This window comes from Symphalangus syndactylus, chromosome X (assembly GCF_028878055.3).
Source record: "Symphalangus syndactylus isolate Jambi chromosome X, NHGRI_mSymSyn1-v2.1_pri, whole genome shotgun sequence".
Taxonomy (NCBI): domain Eukaryota; kingdom Metazoa; phylum Chordata; class Mammalia; order Primates; family Hylobatidae; genus Symphalangus; species Symphalangus syndactylus.
The window spans coordinates 118,015,675-118,038,599 of NC_072447.2; the positions used below are offsets into that span (position 1 = coordinate 118,015,675).

At 36.9% G+C, this 22,925-nt stretch overlaps 1 protein-coding gene and 1 pseudogene across 1 annotated transcript; both read left to right on the forward strand.

Annotated features, from left to right (window-relative positions):
• The first annotated feature begins 161 nt into the window (after positions 1 to 161).
• Positions 162 to 9,211, forward strand: LOC129475379 (transportin-3-like; annotated as a pseudogene).
• A 957-nt stretch (positions 9,212 to 10,168) lies between these two features.
• Positions 10,169 to 10,759, forward strand: LOC129475620 (RNA polymerase II subunit A C-terminal domain phosphatase SSU72-like). The gene has a single exon (XM_055267793.2). The coding sequence runs from the start codon at positions 10,175 to 10,177 to the stop codon at positions 10,757 to 10,759; it is 585 nt and encodes a 194-aa protein (XP_055123768.1). The 5' UTR covers positions 10,169 to 10,174.
• Positions 10,760 to 22,925: the final 12,166 nt, after the last annotated feature.

The following is a 22,925-nucleotide window of genomic DNA, read 5'->3' on the forward strand; positions in this document are numbered from 1 at the left end:
GATTCAAAAATTACTATGCACATCAAGCATGTAATTACAAAGAAAGCCACAAATACATGCACAAAAATATACTCAACATCATCCTTCAAGCAAATACAAATTAAAACAGTCTGAGATATCACCAAATAATATCAGCATAACTAAAACACAAAAGAGCGACAATGCCAAAAGCTGGCAAAGATGCGGAGAAAGCAGATAAGTCATATATTGCTGGTGGGAATATAAAATGGTACAGTCTTACAGTATTCTGGATCATATCCAGAATACAAAAAGAATTTATATAATCAATTAAACTAGAAGACAACATTCACAAAAGTGAATATCCAAATGTCCAATAAATGTAGGAAAAGATAGTTAATCTAATTAGTCATTAGGCAAATTCCAATTAAAATCACAGTGAGGTAACGGTACACAGCATTTAGACTGTAATTCTGTAATTTTCAATAGTGACATTACCAAGTGTTGTAGTATACAAAGCAATACAAATCCTATACACTTCTGGTGAGTTAGAAAATTGGTACTACTCTTGACAGTACTTGCTAAAGCTGAACATACGTCCTATGACTAGAATATTGACTTCTAGGTGTATACCTAATAGAAACATTTATACACATGCACCAAAAAACTGATAAGAATATTCATAGCAATATCCTTGGTAATAGACTAAAACTTGAAATAAGCACAATATCCCATCAATAGTAAGATAGATAAATTGTGGTTATTCTTATATTTGAATATTATATAGCAATGAAAAAGATGAACTTGCAACAACATGGAAAAATCTCACAATTGCTATATTAATTAAGGAAGTAATACATGTGATAAATTGCACAGAACTAAACACACACACACACAAATGAGTACAAGTAAAACTGAGGAAATCTGAATAAGATAGGTGGATTGTATCAATGTCAATATATTGGTTGTGATTTTGTACAATAGTTTTGCAAGATCTTACCATTGAAGGGAACTGTATAAAGGTATGTGGGATATCTATATTCCTTTTTACAATTTCACATGAATCTATGATTATTTCAAAAGAAAATGTTTAGGAATAAAAATGGGCCACATTATATGAAGTCATTGCTTTTAATAGTAATTATCATACTAGCAAAATACTATTTTCAAGGGAATAATTATACTCATGTATTTGTATTCATTACCCATAGTTGATGATACCACCACTGATAACTAGATTCCATGTTTTTGCTAAGACATTACTCAAATATTTTTGAAATTAATAGAGGTGATCAAGGATTTCCGTTCTTGACCTATCTGACAATCATTGTTCTTTTAGATTGTAGGATATTTCCCAAAATAAAATAGATGATTGGAGATCATTTAGCTGATTCCTAGTACAGTGACTTTTGGATCCATGCAACCCACACAGTCCATTCCCCCCAAAAGAATTCTTATGGGTCCACAGTCCTCACATTGGGAGTCCATTTTTTTCAAAAGTTTTAAAAATGTAAAATCATGTGTATTGAGATCAAAAATGGCAAGGGCATTATTTTGACCTAAAATATGTATATATCTGCTAAAAGACATAATTGGAAATTATCTAAACAAAGAAGAAAACAACACACAGTATTTATTTTTGGTCTCTGAATCTGTTTTTACTATATTGGAAAAAATAAACAAGAATTATATTTCAAAATATCTTAAGACTTATCTTGGTATCTCATTCATAACCACACACATAAAAGGTGAGTTTCTGTTACTGAATGAATAAATAATTGAATATATTTCTTTTTTCTTTTTTTGAGACAGTGTCTTGCTCTGTAGACCAGGCTGGAGTACAGTAGTGCCATCACTGCTAACTGCATCCTTGACCTTCCAGGCTCAAGCAATCCCCCGACTTCAGCTTTCCAAGTAGCTTGGACTACAGGAGCACACCTCCACAACTAGCTAATTTTTGTATTTTTGTAGAAATGTGGTTTCTCCATGTTACCCAGGCTGGCTCAAACTCCTGGGCTCAAGCTATCTGCCTACCTTAGCCTCCCAAAGTGCTAGAATAACACTCAGGAGGCTTTGTGTCCAGCCAATTGAACATATTTCAATTGACTTTATAAGACTAGGCAGTCTGATGAAAAAAATATTTTTTAAAAAAATTTCTGGGCCGGGCGCAGTGGCTCATGCCTGTAATCCCAGCATTTTGGGAGGCCGAGGCGGGTGGATCCTGAGGTCAGGAGATCGATACCACGGTGAAACCCCATCTCTACTAAAAATAGTCCCAGCTATTCCGGAGGCTGAGGCAGGAGAATGGCATGAACCCGGGAGGCGCAGCTTGCAGTGAGCCAACATCACGCCACTGCACTCCAGCCTGGGCGACAGAGCAAGACTCCATCTTAAAAAAAAAAAAAAAAAAAAAATTTCTGGAGGGCTTAGGAGCCCGGCTAGATTAAAGAAGTCTCATGAACAGCAAAAGTAGAAGGTAATGCTAGACAGTTAAGGACCTGGATTGTGTAGACACATTGAATACCTCATTGGAAAGGTTGACTTTTATGTGATAGACACTGGGGAGGCCCGATTAGTGAAGTCAAAATATAATAATTTTCTTTTAAGTAAAATAACTGATGTGTAAGAACTTCCTCATATGTGAATCCAATAGGAAAATGAATAAATCAGTGAAATTTCACACATTCTGCTTCTCCATTTGTGCCACTGGTCTTTAATAACATTATATAAATAAGGGACACATTCAGGGAGAATTTTAGTTCCTGAAAACAGCAACAGTTTGGTAGAGAAGCTTCCATCTGTCTTACATTGTGTATAGCCCAACCCTAGCCAAAGCCAGTGATGGATATTGACTGTAGTGATCACGGATTCTCATCTTTGGGAAAAATAATACTCAAGATTTTTAAAACAATAGTTATTTTTCAAATAAACTAAAGCATTTCTCAGCATTCATGCCTCTGTGTGTGTGTGTGTGTGTGTATACACATATATGTATTTATACTTTTGGAAAATTAGGGAGCATAGAATGACACTAGGAGCCAGATTTTGAATGAGCAAAGGATCAAGGGAGAAACTAAAGAAATCCCTGGTACTTAAGTATTACCAAAAAATGATAATTCCATGATCACTGCTCATAATTGTGTTTTATAAGAAGATTCTGAGAAACAATATGCCTGAGGACTCTTGTATATTAATTGACAAACACTGATAACACATGATTTTATAGAGAGAGACTTGAGAATGCAGAGAATATGTGACATCTTCAAATACACACGGTGACTTTTAACATTTCTAAAATCAGGATAGAAAGAATCAAGTCTTACTCTAACCCACCCAATTGATCACTAACACTTGCTCTGAAAATTACATGGTAAATGTAGTAATTTTTTTGCCGCAAAATATAAAATTCCATTAGATACTGTTACTGAACCGAAGGATAGTTGATAGAAAAGTTCATAATGCATAATAATTACCAAGGATTCAATATAAAACTCTTTAGAAGTCAGGATAAGGTAATTGATGTGCTTCAGGTATTAAGCATGGTCTATCAACATGATTTAAGATTGTGGCTGACTTTTGGGGATGAGGAAGTACTATGGTCTGAATGTTTGTGTCGCCGCCTAAATTAATATGTTAAAGTTCTAGCCCCCAAACTAAGTGTATTAGGAGGAGGAAACTTTGGGAGGTGATTAGGGCTCCATTCTCATAAATGGGATTAGTGCCCTAATAAAAGAAGCCTGAGAAAGCTCTGAGAGAGCTCCCTTATCCTTCTATCCTGTGAAGTTACCATGAAAACAGGGGCATCCATGAAACAGGAAGTAGGCCCTCACCAGACACCAAATCTGCTAGCACCGTGATCTTGGACTTCCTAACCTCCAGAATGGTGAGAAATAAATGTTTGTTGTTTATAAGCCACCCAGTTTATGATATTTTTGTTATAGCAGCCCTGATAGACTGAAAACAGAAAGTATTCTTTTCTCTTTATGTTTTATCTTCTTGGCATAACAAATTAAATCTTGTTGAAAGAAATTAAATCTGCCAAATTAAGTTGTACACAGTAGAAATTGTGGAAAACAAACTAATAAAAGGCTTATTGTTGGAGAATAAAAAACACCAACCTCAGTTATCACAAAAGGAATGATTAGTTTAATTCAATTAAAACTACAAGCAATTTAAGAATATCATGATGATCTGCAAAAGGACCATGTACCAGATATATCACCTTGTTTGCACTCTTTCCCCTGTCCTCACCTAGTACATTACCAAATCTTATCCATTCTTCCTATATATTGAATAAAGTATTTTTAAGACATATTTTTAATCCATCTATTTTTCTCATTCCACCAGGAAACAAGCCACAGTCATCTCTTTCTTGGACTGTGGTAATAGCCTCATAATTATTTTCCCCGCTTTCTCTTTTGCTCACCTCCAAGCAGTTCTTTCCAATTCAGTCAGAATTATCTTTAAAATGTGTAAATCTCAACATATAAGCATCTCGTTTAAAACCCTTCTATTGTTTCCTATCATGTTTAATGAGGAATGAAGAATTTTGGCTCTACGGCCAGACCACTTGAGTTTGAATTCCATCTGTGCTATTTTACTAGTGACTGGGGGCAAGTCACTTAACCTCTCTGCTCCTCACTTTTCTTATCTTGAAAATGAGAATAATACCCAACTTCCAGGGTTTTTGTGAGGATTGAATGTGACGATACAAGTAAAGCACTTAGAGGCCAGGTTTGGTGGCTCATGCTTGTAATCTCAGCACTTCGAGAGGCTGAAGTGGGATAATCCCTCGAGCCCAGGAGTCCAGGGCCATCCTAGGCAACATAGTGAGACCCCATCTGTACTAAAAAAAAAAAAAATTAAAAACCAAGTAAAGCACTTAGAACAATTTCTGACACTCTTATAATCTTATTACTCTAAACATGAAAACACCTACCAGTGATATAAGATCTTATATGACTTGACAGTTGTCCACCTCTCAGAACTCATCTGTGCCCCTCTTCCCCTCACTGCACTGCAGTCACACTGGCCTTTTTGTTCTTTTTGCCCAAATTCACATAGCACATTCTCATCTCAGAAAATTTGCTCATACTCTTCTTTCTGCCTAAATAATCACTCCCCACACTTCACCTGCCTGGCTCCTAGTCATCTTACTGGCTTCATCTTGAAAGTTACTTCCCACAAATAGGCTTTTTCTGACCATCTAATCTAAAGTGGGTCATTGCACCTATTTCATTTCCTCCTTGAATATATTTACATTTTTATTTGCAAGCTTATGTGTTTAATGTCTGTCTCCTTTACTAGACTGTAGTATCAACTGAGGTAAAAAACAAAATAAAACAAAACATGTTTTTAATTGTATTCTTAGAACTTTGAAAATTATCCGATACAAGGCACTTTCTCAATAATGTTGGCTGAAATAGAAAGACATACTTAAAAGAAATAAATATACTACCGTTTATACAAGCCAGAGAGGGGGTATACTCCAGAAAAATAATCTAAAATGTACAAGTTAACTCTTTTGTTATCAGAATTGGTCAGATCCTAATTAAATATCAGAGCCATAACAAACAACTGTGGCATCTGAGGCAGGCAGCAACAAATTCAACCTAACTCTACAGAAAAATGTACTATGAGAAAAAAAAAAGTAGAGGACAAAAAAAGAAATCAAAGAAGCCCTAGAACATTAGCCTTTCTGCCCTTGACATAGGATGTCTGGCTTTTTCATCATTACTGGCTGCCACGAAGTCTGGCTTAGGGCCAGAGACAAGCTCACCACTGTGCTAGTGCAACTAGAGAATCCTGATTGAGGGAAAGGTGATGTTTCTTGAGGCAATAAACTTAGTATGTACATTTACTTTTTTAAAAAAGAGGTGATTTTTAAAGCAGTTTTAAGTTTACAGTAGGAAAAAAAAAACAGAAAGTACACAGTTCCTATACTTCCTTACTCTCTTGTCAGTTTTCCCTATTATTTACATTTTGCACTGGTATGGTCCATTTGTTACAATTGGTGGGCCAATATTGATTGTACATAGTTCCAGTGTGTGTATCAATGTTTATATTTTAAATTGTGGTAAAATATAGATAAAATTTATAATTTTAACCAGTTTTAAGTGTACAGTTCAGTGACATGAAGTACATTCACATAATTGTGCAGCCACTACTACCAACCATCTCCAGAATTTTTTCATCTTACAAAACTGAAACTCTGCACTCATTAAATAATAACTCCCTTTTCCTTGCAAACACCGTTCTACTTCTGTGTCTATGAATTTGACTACTTTAGGTTCCTCAAATATGTAGATTCATACAATGCTTGTCTTTTGTGATTGTCTTATTTCACTTAGGATAATGTCTTCAAGGTTCATCTATGCTGTAACATGTATCAGAATTTCCTTTGTTTATATAGCTGAATAATACTCCATTGTATGTAAATACCACATTTGTTTATACATTCATTCACTAATGGACATGTGGTTTGCTTCCACGTCTTGGCTGTTGTGAATAATGCTGCTGTGAACACATGCGTGTACAAATATCTGTTTGAGTCCTTGCTTTCAATTATTTTGGGTATATACCCAGAAGTGGAATTGCTGGATCATATGCTATTTCTATTTTTAATTTTTTGAGGAATAGTCATACCGTTTTCCATAGTGGCTGCATCATTTTACATTTCTAAGAGCAGCGCACAAGGGTTTAAATTTCTCCACATCCTTGCAATCCTCACTTATTATTTTCTGTTTTTAAAAACATATATATATGAGATATATTATATATATATGCCATCCTAGTGGGTGTGAAGTGGTATCTCACTATGGTTTTGATTTGCATTTGCTTAGTGATTAGTGATGTTGAAAATCTTTTCATGTGTTTATTGGCTATTTGTATATTTGCTTTGGAGAAATGTCTATTCAAGTCCTTTGCTCATTTTAAAATCTGGTTGTTAGCATTTCTGTTTTTGAGATACAGGAGTTCTTAATATTTATTCTGGATATGAACCTCTTATCAGATATATGATTTACAAATACTTTCCCCAAGTGTGTTGGTTGACTTTTTGCTCTTTTGATAGTGTCATTCATGCACAAAAGTTTTAATTTGATATAATTCAATTTCTCTTTTTTTTTCTTCTGCTGCCTGTGCTTTTGGTGTCATGTCCAGGAAATCACTGTCAAATCCAATGTCATGAAGTTTTTCACCTATGTTTTCTTTAAGAATTTTATCATTTTAGCTCCTATGTTTAGGTCTTTGATTCATTCTGAGTTAATTTTTTATATGATGTAAGGTAAGAGTCCAATTTCATTCTTTTGTGTAATTATACATATTTTAGAAAACATTTCTAGCCCTATGTACTTTAATGCCCTTAAGCAACATGTTTCGTTTTTGTGTTTGTTTTTGTTTTGACACAAGGTATCATTCTGTTGCCCAGGCTGAAGTGTGTTGGTGCAATCACGGCTCACTGTAGCCTCAACCTCCCAAGTTCAAGTGATCCTCCCACCTCAGCCTTCGAGTAGCTGGGACCATAGGTGCCCGACACCACACCCCAAGCCTGGCTAATTTTTTGTATTTTTAAAGGAGACAGGGTTTCGGCATGTTGCCCAGGCTGGACTAGAAACCCTAGGCTCAGGCGATGCGTCTGCCTTGGCCTCCCAAACTGCTGGGATGACAGACTTAAGCAACTTTTTGATAACCCTGCCTAAGTTACAGCTCTGCAACTGAGATTTATTTCCAAACAACCTAACTTTGAAAACGAAGAGAGCCATGAGCAAACACAAATGGTATGTAGTTTGATAGGTGGTAACCTGAAGGAAAAGTTCTAACAATTGGAGTTTTCGAAAGCAGAAGAGAGAGTTTTGGCATTAATTTGTAATTTGATTTTACAAGGCTTTTTTTCCATTTAGTTTTCCTTTTTTATTTTCTTGAAATTATTTTTCCTTTCAGAAATAAGTTTGCCAGGAAACCACCTCCCCTCCCACCACGCCAGGCAGGCCACAGCCATCTTTTTAAAAATCTCCCTGATTTTCCCTCACACCCCCAAACAGGAACTCCCCAGGGTGGCCTTCAGAAGCCTGGAGTTTCTTTCTGTCTGGCAAGACACCCTGGTGGCTGTGAAGTTCCCTCTGCCACGAAAGAGGTTTCTGATTGTGGGACACATTCTGGTTTTTGTTTTCTTCCAGTCTTCTAATTTAAAAAGACATTCTTGGGTGACAGGCACAGTGCAGAAGCGTGAGCTATCAAAAGAACCTGGTGAGGTCTCACAAGGCCCAGCAAACTTGGTTACATTCCTCAGCACTAGTGACTTGCTTGTGGAAGTCTGTAAGTTGTTTGTATGTCACGGTGACAGCTCCCATGGTTGTCTCCTTAGGCAAACCTTTTATGGAATTCTCTAACCACTGACACTGTTCTTAGATCGCCTTGCAATGATATTTAGCCATACCAATTCCACTGTGGAAAACAGACAGACTCATAGGTGCCAAAAAGTCATACGGGAAATATGACCAATTTTATGCGAGACACTAAATAAGCACCGAGCTCATAATCAGATTGCAAAGCATTGTTGCAGGTGCCTGCGCTTTGCTGTCCGCTGTGTAGGCAAAGGATCTGCCGTGCTGCTGTAACCACTAGAATGATGTACGTGGCACACATTCACACAGATTCACCATCTGTGTGAATGTGTGCCATGTACATCAGCATTCTTGTTTCCTATACCTTGGCATTATCCTCGTAGATGAGTATGGCATGGAAGAAGGCTGTGGGCAGGGACCACTAGACATGTCCAGGCGCTGTGCATCCCCACCTTTCAGCTCCTAGAACAGCAGAATGGTCTCCAGAATCACTCTGACACTGTAGACCTGTTCAGGCTATCCACCAGGTTTATTCAGTGTAGCCCTGTCACCTTGCTGAGAAGTCAAGTAGTCATCCCTATCTTACAGTGGGCCATTGCTTCTACTAATGTGGACCACTGGGATGCCAAGTGTAACGTCATGAGGCTCCTATAAGAGCTCATTGTTGCAGGGGTAGCCAATGATCATGAAGACTTTGATTTACGGAAAGAACCAATGGAGAGGAGATTAACCAGCTTGGATAGCAGTTTGTCAGCCGGCTGCCTCACACATGCTGCTTTTGTCTCCCCACCCCATACTCACATGGGGCCGAAGTGTTCTGGGAGATCATGCAGGTGGACAGACTGACGTTTTGGTGATGGTTATAGAATTCCTTAAAAGGCTTTTTAAAAAGCATTCAATTGAACTGACAACAATAAGGCTTTCGCTATACAGGAAAAAAAAACATATATATTATATATAATACATATATATGTATTATATATTGTATATATATAATATATATACAATATATATGTATTATATATTGTATAAATATAATATATATAATATATATGTATTATATATTATATATAATATATAATATATATGTTTTTATATATGTATTATATATTGTATATATAATATATAATATATAATACTATATATAATATATATAATATATAATATATAATACTATATATAATATATAATATATAATATATATACATTATATATATTATATTATATATATACAATTATATATATATTTTTTGTTTGTTTGGTTTTTGTTTTTTTAAGATGGAGTTTTGCTCTGTTGCCCAGGCTGGAGTGCAATGGCATGATCTTGGCTCACCGCAACCTCCACCTCCCAGGTTCAAGTGATTCTCCTGCCTCAACCTCCCGAGTAGCTGGGACTATAGGCATGCACCACCACGCCCGGCTAATTTTCTATTTTTAGTAGAGAGGGGGTTTCTCCATGTTGATCAGGCTGGTATCGAACTCCTGACCTCAGGTGATCCACCCGCCTTAGTCTCCCAAAGTACTAGGTTACAGGCGTAAGCCACCGCGCCCAGCCGAAAAAAAAAATATATGTTAAATGTGGCTGGGCTGCACTTTGTGGGGCACGGGAGTGGCTGCGCAGGTGCCAGCCGCCAACCGTCTCAGAATGTGTTCGTTGCCTAAGCCTGGATGCCAGGGTACCTGCGGCGCGGCACTCGGGGCTTTCGAGGAGACTCGCAAGCACAGACGCCACATACTATATCCCCCGCAACACGGTCGCCATTTTTGGTCGCCATTTTGGTCTCCCTTTTTGGTCGCCATTCTGTTGGCACTAAGGTGCTGTGGTCGGTAGAAGCTTAAGTGAGAGCATCGCGGGTAGTGCGGTCGCAGCCATGTCATTGTTACCGCTGCGGGTGGCGGTGGTGTGCTGGAGTAACCAGAACCAGAGCATGGAGACACACAGCATCCTCAGCAAACGAGGATTCAGTGTCCAGTCCTTTGGAATAGCACGTCATGTGAAGCTTCCAGGACCAGTACCTAAGAAGCCAAATATTTATGATTTCGAAACCACATATGATGAAATGTACAATGATCTTATCACGAAAGACAAAGAATTCTATACACAGAATGGCGTTCTGTGTATGTTAGACAGAAATAAGAGAATCAAGCTCCGGCCAGAAAGGTTCCAGGATTGCAAAGATGTGTTTGATCTGATCATCACTTGTGAAGAGAGAATTTATGACCAGGTGGTGGAAGATCTAAATTCCAGAGAACAGGATACCTGCCAACCAGTGCATGTGGTGAACATGGACATCCAGGACAACCAGGAAGATGCCATCATAGGGGCGTTTCTCATCTGCGAGCTCTGCCAGTGTATCCAGCGCTCAGAGGATATGGAGAATGAGATTGATCAGCTGCTGCAGAAGTTGGAGAAGAAGAGCGACCAGGCCTTCCTGCACACGGTCTGCTTCTACTAATGGTCCTGGCCTGGAGCCCACTGCTGTCACTGCCGCTTGCTGCTGCTGCCACTACCACCATGGCCAGCTTCGCCACTGCTGCTGTCGCGGCTGCCTCCCTTGCCACTGCAGCCCTCCAGAAGCCATCGTGTTGAACTTACTTTTGGTAACACTTTTACTTCCTAATATTTGTTAATAATTTTAGGTATTTGGTTGATGATTCTTTACCCAAAGGAATTGTACTTGGAAAATGAGAGGAGATACATAAATTCCAAGTTTCTTTTATCCCACATTTAATTATGAGTAGCATATTAATGATAAATTGTTGTTGTTGTTGCTTTCCTTTAACCAAGGAGTTTGAGAAGAGCTGCCAGACCTTCACGCACAGGCCTCCTCACCCAATTTTTGAGTTGTTTGCTGTCTTTTTTTTTTTTTTGGAGACACAATCTCACTTTGTCACCCAGGCTGGAGTGCAGTGTCAAAAACTCAGCCACTGCGGCCTCGACCTCTGGGCCTCCAGGGATCTTCCCATCTCAACCTCCAAAGTAGCTGGGACTACAGGTGCACACCACCATGCTAAGCTAATTTGTTGCACTTTTGGGATAGAGATATGTCCTGAACTCTTGGCCTCAAGTGATCCTTCCACCTCAGCCTCCCAAAGTGGTGGGATTACAGGCGTGAGCCATCATGCCTGGTCTGCTTTCTTATAGTTGTGTTTTAAGAGGTCTTTATATATTTTGGATAACAGTCCTTTATCAGATATGTGTTCTGCAAATATTTTCAACCAGGCTGTCACTTATATTTTCATTTCCTTGATAAAGTCTATAGCAGAGAAGAAGTTTTTAATTTTAATACAGTCAAAATTTCCAATTGTTTCACTTGTGTCTTGCTTTTGGTGTTGTATCTAAAAGCCACTGCCAAACCAAGGTCATCTAGACGTTCTTATATGTTAACTAGAATACCATTCTTAATAACCTTTGTATTTTTGTATGTGATTTATACTTTCTTTTATTTTCTAAAGAAAATGCTTTGGTACTTATTCTGGAGATTGAATTGAGAGTGTATGTGAGTTGTTGCCTTATGGAGTACATTACTTTGAAATTCAATTATATATAAAGGCATGACATATGGGTAAAATCATATAACTACAAATATATTTGTAGGTCTATAATGACATATACATGCACCTGTTTATAGCACAATAGACATATAGTTTTACAAGGTGATCAAATATTTTAGAACCAATTATCAGTAAAAACTTTAAAATTATCTGTCCTATTCCAAGATATATATAGGTCCAGCATATTCATAACACTTATATAGAGACACAGAATATGAAATAAGCATATAAGGTAGCTATAAAACAATTGTTGGAATTATGTCAAAGAAGCAAAGTTATTAAATACATCTTAGTTTTATTGCTTTCACTTTTATCCAAACTAAAATTTGTTGACACCGTTGGCTTAGTAGGAAAAAATAATCTTTTGGGTGTGACTGTGGCTGTGATGGTTAATACTGAGAGTCAACTTGATTGGATTCAAGGTTACAAAATATTCATCCTGGGTGTGTTTGTGAGTGTGTTGCCAAAGGAGATTAACATTTGAGTCAGTGAGCGGGGAAAGGCAGACCCACTCTTAATCTGAGTGGGCACAATCTCATCAGCTGCCAGCATGGCTAGAATATTAGCAGACAGAAAAATGTGAAAAGAGAAACTGGCCTAGCCCCCCAGCCTACATCTCTCTCCCATGCTGGATGCTTCCTGTCCTCCAACATTGGGCTCCAAGCTCTTCAGTTTTGGAACTCGGATTGGCTCTCCTTGCTCCTCAGCCTGCAGACGTCCTATTTTGAGACCTCGTGATCATGTGAGTTAATACTTAATAAGCTCCCACATATATACATATTCCATTCTTTCTGTTCCTCTAGAGAACCCTAATACAGAGACTAAAGTGTCTTTGGCAAATGTCACTGCATTGATTGCCTGAATTGATACATGTTACATAACAGATTTTCAGAATCTATGTTGCTATTTGGAAGACTGGACTAATATTCTTTCTCATTCCAATATGTATTAGGCATGTTTGAAAAAAAATTATTTGATTAGACAGGGACAGTACTCTACCCTAGGTATAAACTGTGTTCTACTAGAATTCCCAAACCAACTTTAAAAATACCATTTGTGTGTCTCTTTCTGGCAGCCCTTTATATCTGAAAATAAGGGATAAGCCAGATATAAACTGACTACAGATCAATTGCTACTTTAGTAGTCTACATTGATGCTACATTTTTGTCTTATAAATCTCTCAAATTTCTTTTTTTTGTTGCTTTGATTAACCTTTTTTATTATACTTTAAGTTCTAGGATACATGTGCACAAAGTGCAGGTTTGTTACATATGTATACATGTGCCATGTTGGTGTGCTGCACCCATTAACTCGTCATTTACATTAGATATATCTCCTAATGCTATGCCTCCCCCCTTCCCCCACCCCACAACAGGCCCCGGTGTGTGATGTTCCCCTTCCTGTGTCCAAGTGTTCTCATTGTTCAATTCCCACCTATGAGTGAGAACATGTGGTGTTTGGTTTTTTGTCCTTGCAATAGTTTGCTGAGAATGATGGTTTTCAGCTTCATCCATGCCCCTACAAAGGACATGAACTCATCATTTTTTATGGCTGCATAGTATTCCATGGTGTATATGTGCCACATTTTCTTAATCCAGTCTATCATTGATGGACATTTGGGTTGGTTCCAAGTCTTTGCTATTGTGAATAGTGTGGCAATAAACATACGTGTGCATGTGCCTTTATAGCAGCATGATTTATAATTCTTTGGGTATATACCCAGTAATGGGATGGCTGGGTCAAATGGTATTTCTAGTTCTAGATCCTTGAGGAGTTGCCATACTGTCTTCCACAATGGTTGAACTAGTTTACAGTCCCACCAACAGTGTAAAAGTGTTCCTATTTCTCCACATCCTCTCCAGCACCTGTCGTTTCCTGACTTTTTAATCATGGCCATTCTAACTGGTGTGAGATGGTATCTCATTGTGGTTTTGATTTGCATTTCTCTGATGGCCAGTGATGAGCATTTTTTCATGTGTCATTTGGCTGCATGAATGTCTTCTTTTGAGAAGTGTCTGTTCATATCATTTGCCCACTTTGTGACGGGGTATTTTTTTGTTGTAAATTTGTTTGAGTTCTTTGTAGATTCTGGATATTAGTCCTTTGTCAGATGAGTAGATAGCAAAAATTTTCTCCCATTCTGTAGGTTGCCTGTTCACTCTGATGGTAGTTTCTTTTGCTGTGCAGAAGCTCCTTAGTTTAATTAGGTCCCATTTGTCAATTTTGGCTTTTGTTGTCATTGCTTTTGGTATTTTAGACATGAAGTCCTTGCCCATGCCTGTGTCCTGAACGGTATTGCCTAGGTTTTTTTGTAGGGTTTTTATGGTTTTAGGTCTAACATGTAAGTCTTTAATCCATCTTGAATTAATTTTTGTATAAGGTGTAAGGAAGGGATCCAGTTTCAGCTTTCTACATATGGCTAGCCAGTTTTCCCAGCACCATTTATTAAATAGGGAATTCTTTCCCCATTTCTTGTTTTTGTCAAAGATCAGATGTGTGGTATTATTTCTGAGGGCTCTGTTCTGTTCCATTGGTCTATATCTCTGTTTTGGTACCAGTACCATGCTGTTTTGGTTACTGTAGTGTAGCCTGGTAGTATAGTTTGAAGTCAAGTATCATGATGCCTCCAGCTTTGTACTTTTGGCTTAGGATTGTCTTGGAAATGCAGGCTCTTTTTTGGTTCCATATGAACTTTAAAGTATTTTTTTCCAATTCTGTGAAGAAAGTCATTGGTAGCTTGATGGGGATGGCATTGAATCTATAAATTACCTTGGGCAGTATGGCCTTCCTATCCATGAGCATGGAATGTTCTTCCATTTGTTTGTGTTCTTTTATTTCGTTGAGCAGTGGTTTGTGGTTCTCCTTGAAGAGGTCCTTCACATCACTTGTAAGTTGGATTCCTAGGTATTTTATTCTCTTTGAAGCAATTGTGAATGGGAGTTCACTCATGATTTGGCTCTCTGTTTGTTATTGGTGTATAAGAATGCCTGTGATTTTTGCACATTGATTTTGTATCCACTCCTCAGCAAATGTGAAAGAACAGAAATTATAACAAACTGTCTCTCAGACCACAGTGCAATCAAACTAGAACTCAGGATTAAGAAACTCACTCTAAACCACACAACTACATGGAAACTGAACAACCTGCTCCTGAATGACTACTGGGTACATAATGAAATGAAGGCAGAAATAAAGATGTTCTTTGAAACCAATGAGAACAAAGACACAATATACCAGAATCTCTGGGACACATTCAAAGCAGTGTGTAGAGGGAAATTTATAGCACTAAATGCCCACAAGAGAAAGCAGGAAAGATCTAAAATTGACACCGTAACATCACAATTAAAAGAACTAGAGAAACAAGAGCAAACACATTCAAAAGCTCGCAAAAGGCAAGAAATAACTAAGATCAGAGAGGAAACGAAGGAGATAGAGACAGAAAAAATCCTTCAAAAAATCAGTGAATCCAGGAGCTGGTTTTTTGAAAAGATCAACAAAACTGATAGACCACTAGCAAGACTAATAAAGAAGAAAAGAGAGAAGAATCAAATAGACGCAATAAAAAATGATAAAGGGGTATCACCACCAATCCCACAGAAATTCAAACTACCATCAGAGAATACTATAAACACCTCTATGCAAATAAACTTGAAAATCTAGAAGAAATGGATAAATTCCTGGACACATACACCCTCCAAAGACTAAACCAGGAAGAACTTGAATCCCTGAATAGACCCAAAACAGGCTCTGAAATTGAGGCAATAATTAATAGCCTACCAACCAAAAAAAGTCCAGGACCAGATGAATTCACAGCCAAATTCTACAAGAGGTACAAGGAGGAGGTGGTACCATTCCTTCTGAAACTGTTCCAATCAATAGAAACAGAGGGAATCCTCCCTAACTCATTTTATGAGGCCAGCATCATCCTGATACCAAAGCCTGGCAGAGACATAACAAAAAAAAGAGAATTTTAGACCAATATCCCTGATGAACATCGATGCAAAAATCCTCAATAAAATGCTGGCAAACTGAATCCAGCAGCACATCAAAAAGCTTATCTACCATGATCAAGTGGGCTTCATCCCTGGGATGCAAGGCTGGTTCAACATACACAAATCAATAAACGTAACCCAGCATATAAACAGAACCAAGGACAAAAAACACATTATTATCTCAATAGATGCAGAAAAGGCCTTTGAGAAAATTCAGCAGCCCTTCATGCTAAAAACTCTCAATAAATTAGGTATTGATGGGACGTATCTCAAAATAATAAGAGCTATTTATGACAAACCCACAGCCAATATCATACTGAATGGGCAAAAAACTGGAAGCATTCCCTTTGAAAACTGGCACAAGACAGGGATGCCCTCTCTCACCACTCCTATTCAACATAGTGTTGGAAGTTCTGGCTAGGGCAATCAGGCAGGAGAAAGAAATAAAGGATATTCAATTAGGAAAAGAGGAAGTCAAATTGTCCCTGTTTGCAGATGACATGATTGTATATTTAGAAAACCCATTGTCTCAGCCCAAAATCTCCTTAAGCAGATAAGCAACTTCAGCAAAGTTTCAAGTTTCTTAATTGAAAAATGATTTATATTTATATTTCTGCCTAAGGTGCCTTTCCCCCTGTCTAATTTTTGTTAAACTTGACAAACTGTCCCCTTCTCAAGATCTAGTTCTAATGTCACTTCTGTGATGGCTTCCTTGAAAACTACAACCTAAAGATCACCCTCTCTCTGGGATGTCATAGGACTTTGATTTTGCATGATTTCTTCACTTTTGGCAGTGTATTCTAGTTGGTTATATCCTCATGTACTTTCTTGCTTGGCTTTGAGCTCCTGAAAGGCCAGGGCTATGTCTCATACCTAGACAAGAGCCAGCCCATTGGAGGAGCATAATAAATATTTATTGCATAAAATAATGAATTACAGCAGTTAGAACATTAATAATCAAATATATGTAGTATTGTGAGCTGTTGAGGAGACTATTGGAAGGTTTGTCTCTGGATGAACTCAACCAGCCAGAACATAGCCCTTAATTATGTGAAAAATACTTTCAAGTTCCTAAAAGGTAATTACAAAGCCCTGGACTTTGAGGCCTGTAATTACAATTCCAATATTTACAATTCCAATTATAGTAGCGTTTCTTCAATATTTTATTTATTTTTAACCAGCAGAAAATTCTTGTTTATTTATCTAGTCTCCCTTGTCATAGAAGAGGAAAAAAAATCAGAAATCTGGAGACTTGAAGACAAATTCTCATCAGTAACAGTAACATTCTAAAAGTGGAAGAAGGTAAGAAGGTCTGGTGTGGTGGCTCATACTTGAAATTCCAACACATTGGGAGACCAAGGTTGGAGGATTGCTTGAGTCCAAGAGTTCAGAACCAGCCTGGGCAACATAGGGAGATACCATCTTTACAAAAAATAAAAATTAGCCAGGCTCGGTGGCTTGTGCCTGTAGTCACAGCTTCTCAGGAGACTGAGAAGGGAAGATCATCGAGCCCAAGGAGGTTGAGGCTACAGTGAGCTATGGTTGCACCACTGCACTTCAGCCTGTGTGACAGGAGAAGACTCCATCTAAATAAATAAATAAATAATGGGAGAAAAGACAAAACAAAAACCCGTCTTCAAACTGGATTATGACACTCTTGAATGTTGGATATTTATAATTATTAACCCACGTTAAGGCAATTTATGTTCAATGTCATTTATCTGGGAAGGCAGGGAAGCATACAGATTTTAGGTATATAAAAGATTTTAGATAGATTAACCATAAAAAGTTACATTTTTAAAATAGTGTTGGTGTTTTAATGATAAGTTGCCTTGAAAATGTACTTCATGCGGAAAATTTCATTCTTAAAAGATATTGGATATCATTATATTATTCAGCTCTTGTTATATCCAGGCCATAAGATCCTATTTAAAAGAGAAAACACATGTTACCTTCCTAAGGATATAGGGAGAAAGAGGAGTAGGCTATCAACTTATTGCCACAAGTCAAGGCAGAAAAGTGTTCTGCCAAAGAATGTGGTATGAGAAATTAAACCACTGACAATGCCTCTCATGAGGATAGGTGTTGGAAAATATCAAAGACAAAAGGACTACATAAATGCATCCCCCCTTTTTACAGATGAAATAAGTAAATGTTCTTAGACTATAACTTGAAAATTGTTATCAACCTGCTGGTAATGAAAACTGTTGTGCACTGACATCAAATTATACATTATTATACTAGATATATTTTACAGTACCTCCCCACCCATACCCCTGTTGAAGGTAAACTGCCTTACTCAGAGAACTGTACAGGGATGGTGACCATGTTTTATCCATAACCATTTCTCCTTGCAGTTGATTGGGCTAAGACTTTGAACTTGACCCAAATGTGGCCCATTTGTAGGTTTGCCAGTGGTCCATGTGGTCAGACAGTAAAAGAGGAACAAATACAATTAGATTTCTTTCTTAAAAATTTTGAACTGGGCCATCGTGAAGTTGAAGCAATTACTAGCGTGGGTTGAAGCTGAGAGAATGCCATGAAGGAGCATAAGGGACTAAGCGATCTAAAACATGGCAAGATGCATCTATGTGCACGACAAAGATATGAGAAATAGAAATTTTGTGATTCTGTAAATTATGCAATACAACTGGTCAATGAAGTGAGCAAAATGAAGCCAATTACCAAATATCACCTTTTAGAAAGAATTTAAGTGCTATTATAACCAATCAACAATGTCTTACATAATAAATACATTTCTCTGATACTCGACTATAAATCCAGAGGTTAGTTTCTAAGGTTGATCATTGACTCTGCAATGTCATAAAAAATGCAGGCCTATTTTATCTTCTAACTCCATCATTCTCATAAATAGTTTACATCCTTAGGCCTGTTGTCTCATATTTGGAAGATGTTTGCTGCACCTCCAAGCTTCATATATATATAATAGTACCCAAGGAAGGGAAGGAGAAAGGAGGAGAAATAAACTGAAATCTCCCATTTCCCTCTCTTATCAAGGGTGAAAATCATTCTCAGAAGCCCACAGCAAGTTTCTCCATATCTGTTCTTGGTCAGAATATAGTATAATGTGCATTTCCAGTTCTACCACTGTCTAAGAGGAATGAGAGGGCCATGATTGACTTAGACCATAGTTTCTCTGGAAAAGTATGGTGCACACCTATTTTTGAAAATAACGATTTATTGGAGCACTACTATGCACATTTATTTATATATTGTCTATGGCTGTTTTTAATGACACAGCAGGTGAGTTGAATATAGTTTCAACAGAGACCATATGAGCCATAAAGCCTAAAATATTTATTACCTGGACCTTTACATAAAGAGTTTGCCAACTTTTAACTTAAATCTATCATGATTCATCCACTGGAACTGAACACATTTTGCCATTTGAATAAAGTTGAAGTCCTGTTAGCAGGCAAGATGAGGGAAATGGCTGTTGGGTAAAATATAACACCACCTCTGTAAAGGAATTGGTGAATGAATGAGAGAAAGAGCGAGGGTGAGCATGACAGAGGGAAAACATATGAAGATCAGAGCTTCTTTAGTTCCCAATAAGTTTTAAAATCACAGTTCCAGTAATTTTTTGTGGGGGGGAGACATGCCAGAAATATAACATTATAGCAAGTTGAATGTATTCGCTGGAACTAGAGTTAGTAACTCTGTTTAGATTGAAAATATGAGAAAATTGAGTTTTGCTTCATGACAATTTGGTATATATTTGTACAACTTTTATTCTCAGTATTTACAAAAGAATGCCGAGATAAATACTACTTACAGCTAATGCCCTGGGCCTTTCCGAACTCTTCCAATTATGAGATATAACCCCCACCTTTAACTTGAAATAGAAGATATACTTTGTTTTAAATAAAAATAGGAAATATACCATAATTATCTTTCCTATCAACTTTTGATGTTTGTACTTTCTAAAAAAATTAATGATGTGTCAATTATGCTACTATATTATACTTTAAGAATTAAATCTTTATGAAAGAAACATATAGTTTCGTTTAAATTTGTTAACTGTAGTTCTTAGATGAATTTGACTTCTTGCTTCTTCCTAGCAGCAAAACTGAAATATTTTATAACATTCCATCATGCTTTCAGAGTTGATATTTTATGGAGACAGGTGCGTATATATAATTGAAAGAGACTAGAAAGGCCTATCTTCCCCCAAACACTTTTATTTTTTCAAAATAAACTAAAAATCCACAAATAGAGTTCCATTGTTTGGAGTCAGATAATTTTACTTCTAGACTTGGCATAAATACTTACTGTTTGATCTTATTCAAGTTATTTAAGCTTTCCTGGTCTCATGTTCCTAATCAGCAATAGGGAAATAATAACATACCCTTCCTGCCTACTATACATATAATAAGTGATAGTTATGAAAGTACTTTTAAAATGCAATCAACACACAAATGTAAGGACTCGACATTATGCTGCAAGTACATCTCAATGAGTGAATCACTATGTTAACATACATAATTTACATATTTTAAGAAACTACCTTTTATTGCTTTTTTACTGGATATCAGCAGGGGAATGGGCACAGGATGGGAAGAATTAGAAATCAGCAGTTTAAAATGTGAATTGTTTTTAACTATCTTCCAAATTCTGGGTGGGATAGTGAACTGGCGTAGTCTAGTAACGCAAATAAGTTAGTTACTGCTAGTTTCCTAAAGGAAGACAAACAGAAGCAAAAAATTCAAAAGGGAAATGGAAAGATACCAAAGAAAATTTTCATCATTTGTAGTTATGCCCAAATCTAGTAGTGCTTTCAAAATCATAAGCATTTTAATTTAATTATATACATATTGAGTGTGTAAAGAACAAGCTAAGGATACATAAATGGGGAATCTGATATAGGGGAATATGTTGCATTTTGAAATAAGACAGATGACCACAGGATGGGTAAATCCTGGAGGGAAAACATCTTACATCAAAAACCAAATGTGAATGAAAGCATAGAGGGAGAAAGATAGAACATATTGTAAAATAGACAGTAGTTGACCAGTCTGGCTAGATCAAAGGGTATAGTAAAAGCAAGTATAGTAATGTACAAGATCGGGGAGCTGAAAGCCAGATCAAGGCCAGTTTTGAAGGAATTGTTCCTACATGTATAGTACGTATATGTATCGTATGAACTATGTATCATCTATGGACACATATAACATGATATACTACAAATCATGACAAAATAGAATGGTTGCTAATCCTTTGTGTACTAAATGTTCAGTCACAGACTTTTTTCATCATTACGGCTAATATCAATTTTACTTTCCCATTTCTACATTTAACTGTTTTTATTTAAATTTCTAAATATCTGTAGTGAGTAGTTCACTTCTGAAAATTTCATAATATAATGTTTTCATCATCATACATGAGTAAGAGAGAAAAAACGACAACTTCATGTTTTGTAAATTCCCTTAGTTATAAATGGACTGTGAGTTTTTTCATAGCAGATCTATATGAAATGATTTTCTGGTTGCTGTTGATTTCCAGGGTTGAGTCTTGGAAGTTGATGAGAGTCTGAATGATCCTTCAGGGATTTCTATTGTGCAGGTAAGCATGGGGGCAGCCTTAGCAGTTTTGTATAGAGGAACATTATCTTTCATTAAAATAAAGTAGAAAGATATTGCAAGTGTTTTTGCTGACATTTCCAGATGCACTATATTTACTCTGTATCCCAGGAGCAAAATATATTAAAGAATCTTACTGCTAAAAAGCACTTGGAGAGTTCAGATAGTTCAGCCATCTTCTCCCAGGTGAGACAGAATCTAACTAGAGTTATCTATTCTACTATTAAATACTACAGGAGAAGGGAATACTGGTGCTGCTTTTGACCTCTATAAATAATGTAGCAGATTATTTTGATTGTTTCTAGAAAAGGCAGATAGGGTTCTCTTTTTACTTATTTGTTTTAAATGAGATTATTCTAGTCAGCAATTTGCATCTCTTTTCAGGTTACTTCCATATATGCTATTCTACTTACTTTCTCTGAGGCTAACCAACCCCTTACAACGGAAATCTTCTAGCCCAATTCTGTGCCTTATGCTCCCAAACTCTTCCCCCTTTAGGATATTCTCATTCAGCATCCAGTTCTTTTAGAGATATATTGGTTACTAACATTAAGATGAGTGATTGAACCAGGTGACCAAACAAACAAATCCTGGCTCATGTGATGGCTACCTAACTTATTGCCTTTAATGTTTTTATCCTCTTAATGTGCAATTAAAGTTTCTAAAGAGTGACTAATGCTGACAATAATATTTTTAAAACGTAGTGTAAAATTTTAGGTAATAAGGCCTCTGCTTTTCAAATCATTCCACCTACTTTAGGTTGAGAAACTTAGAGGTGATTTCAGAAAGATAATATTTCCATATTAAACTGTATAATTAACAAAAACAATACCATTTTCAAGGAAACTGTTCAGTTGAATATATCATGATGGCCTTTCCTAGAAATACTTATTCAATTACATTCACTTAAAGAATGTTAACTTTTCCTTGATTTTAAAACAGTTTCAAATCTATTTTTTAATGGATAATATCAAGAATAGTTCTTTAAAATCTCGTTATTTCCATATCCTCTAATTTTATTGAAAAGACTGCATGAATTTGTGTGGATGAATAATAGTAGAGTATCATCTATGTTTCAGGGTTTTATTAATTTGTTTTTGATGACTTCATGACCTCCAAATGGCATGTACTGGAAACTTAATCCCCAAACAACAGTGTTCGGAGGTGGGGCTTAATGAGGGGTGTTTCATTCATGAGGGTTCCATCTTTATAAATGGATTAATGTTGATTATAAAAGGGCTTGAGGCTGTGAGTTCAATCTCTTGTTCTCTCATGTGCACGTGCTCTCTTGCCTTTCTGCCTTTCAATGTGAAATGACACAGCAAGAAGGCCCTTGCCAAATGCAGGCCCCTTGACCATTGACTTCCCAGCCTCTGGAACCATAAGAAATAAATCTCTGTTCTTTATAAATAATTACTCTTTCTTAGGTGTTCTGTTATAGCAGCACAAATTCGACTAAGACGTCATATTTATTG

Excerpts from the sequence above, each read along its gene's own strand:
- LOC129475620 (XM_055267793.2), top strand. The coding sequence starts at position 10,175 with ATGTCATTGTTACCGCTGCGGGTGGCGGTGGTGTGCTGGAGTAACCAG.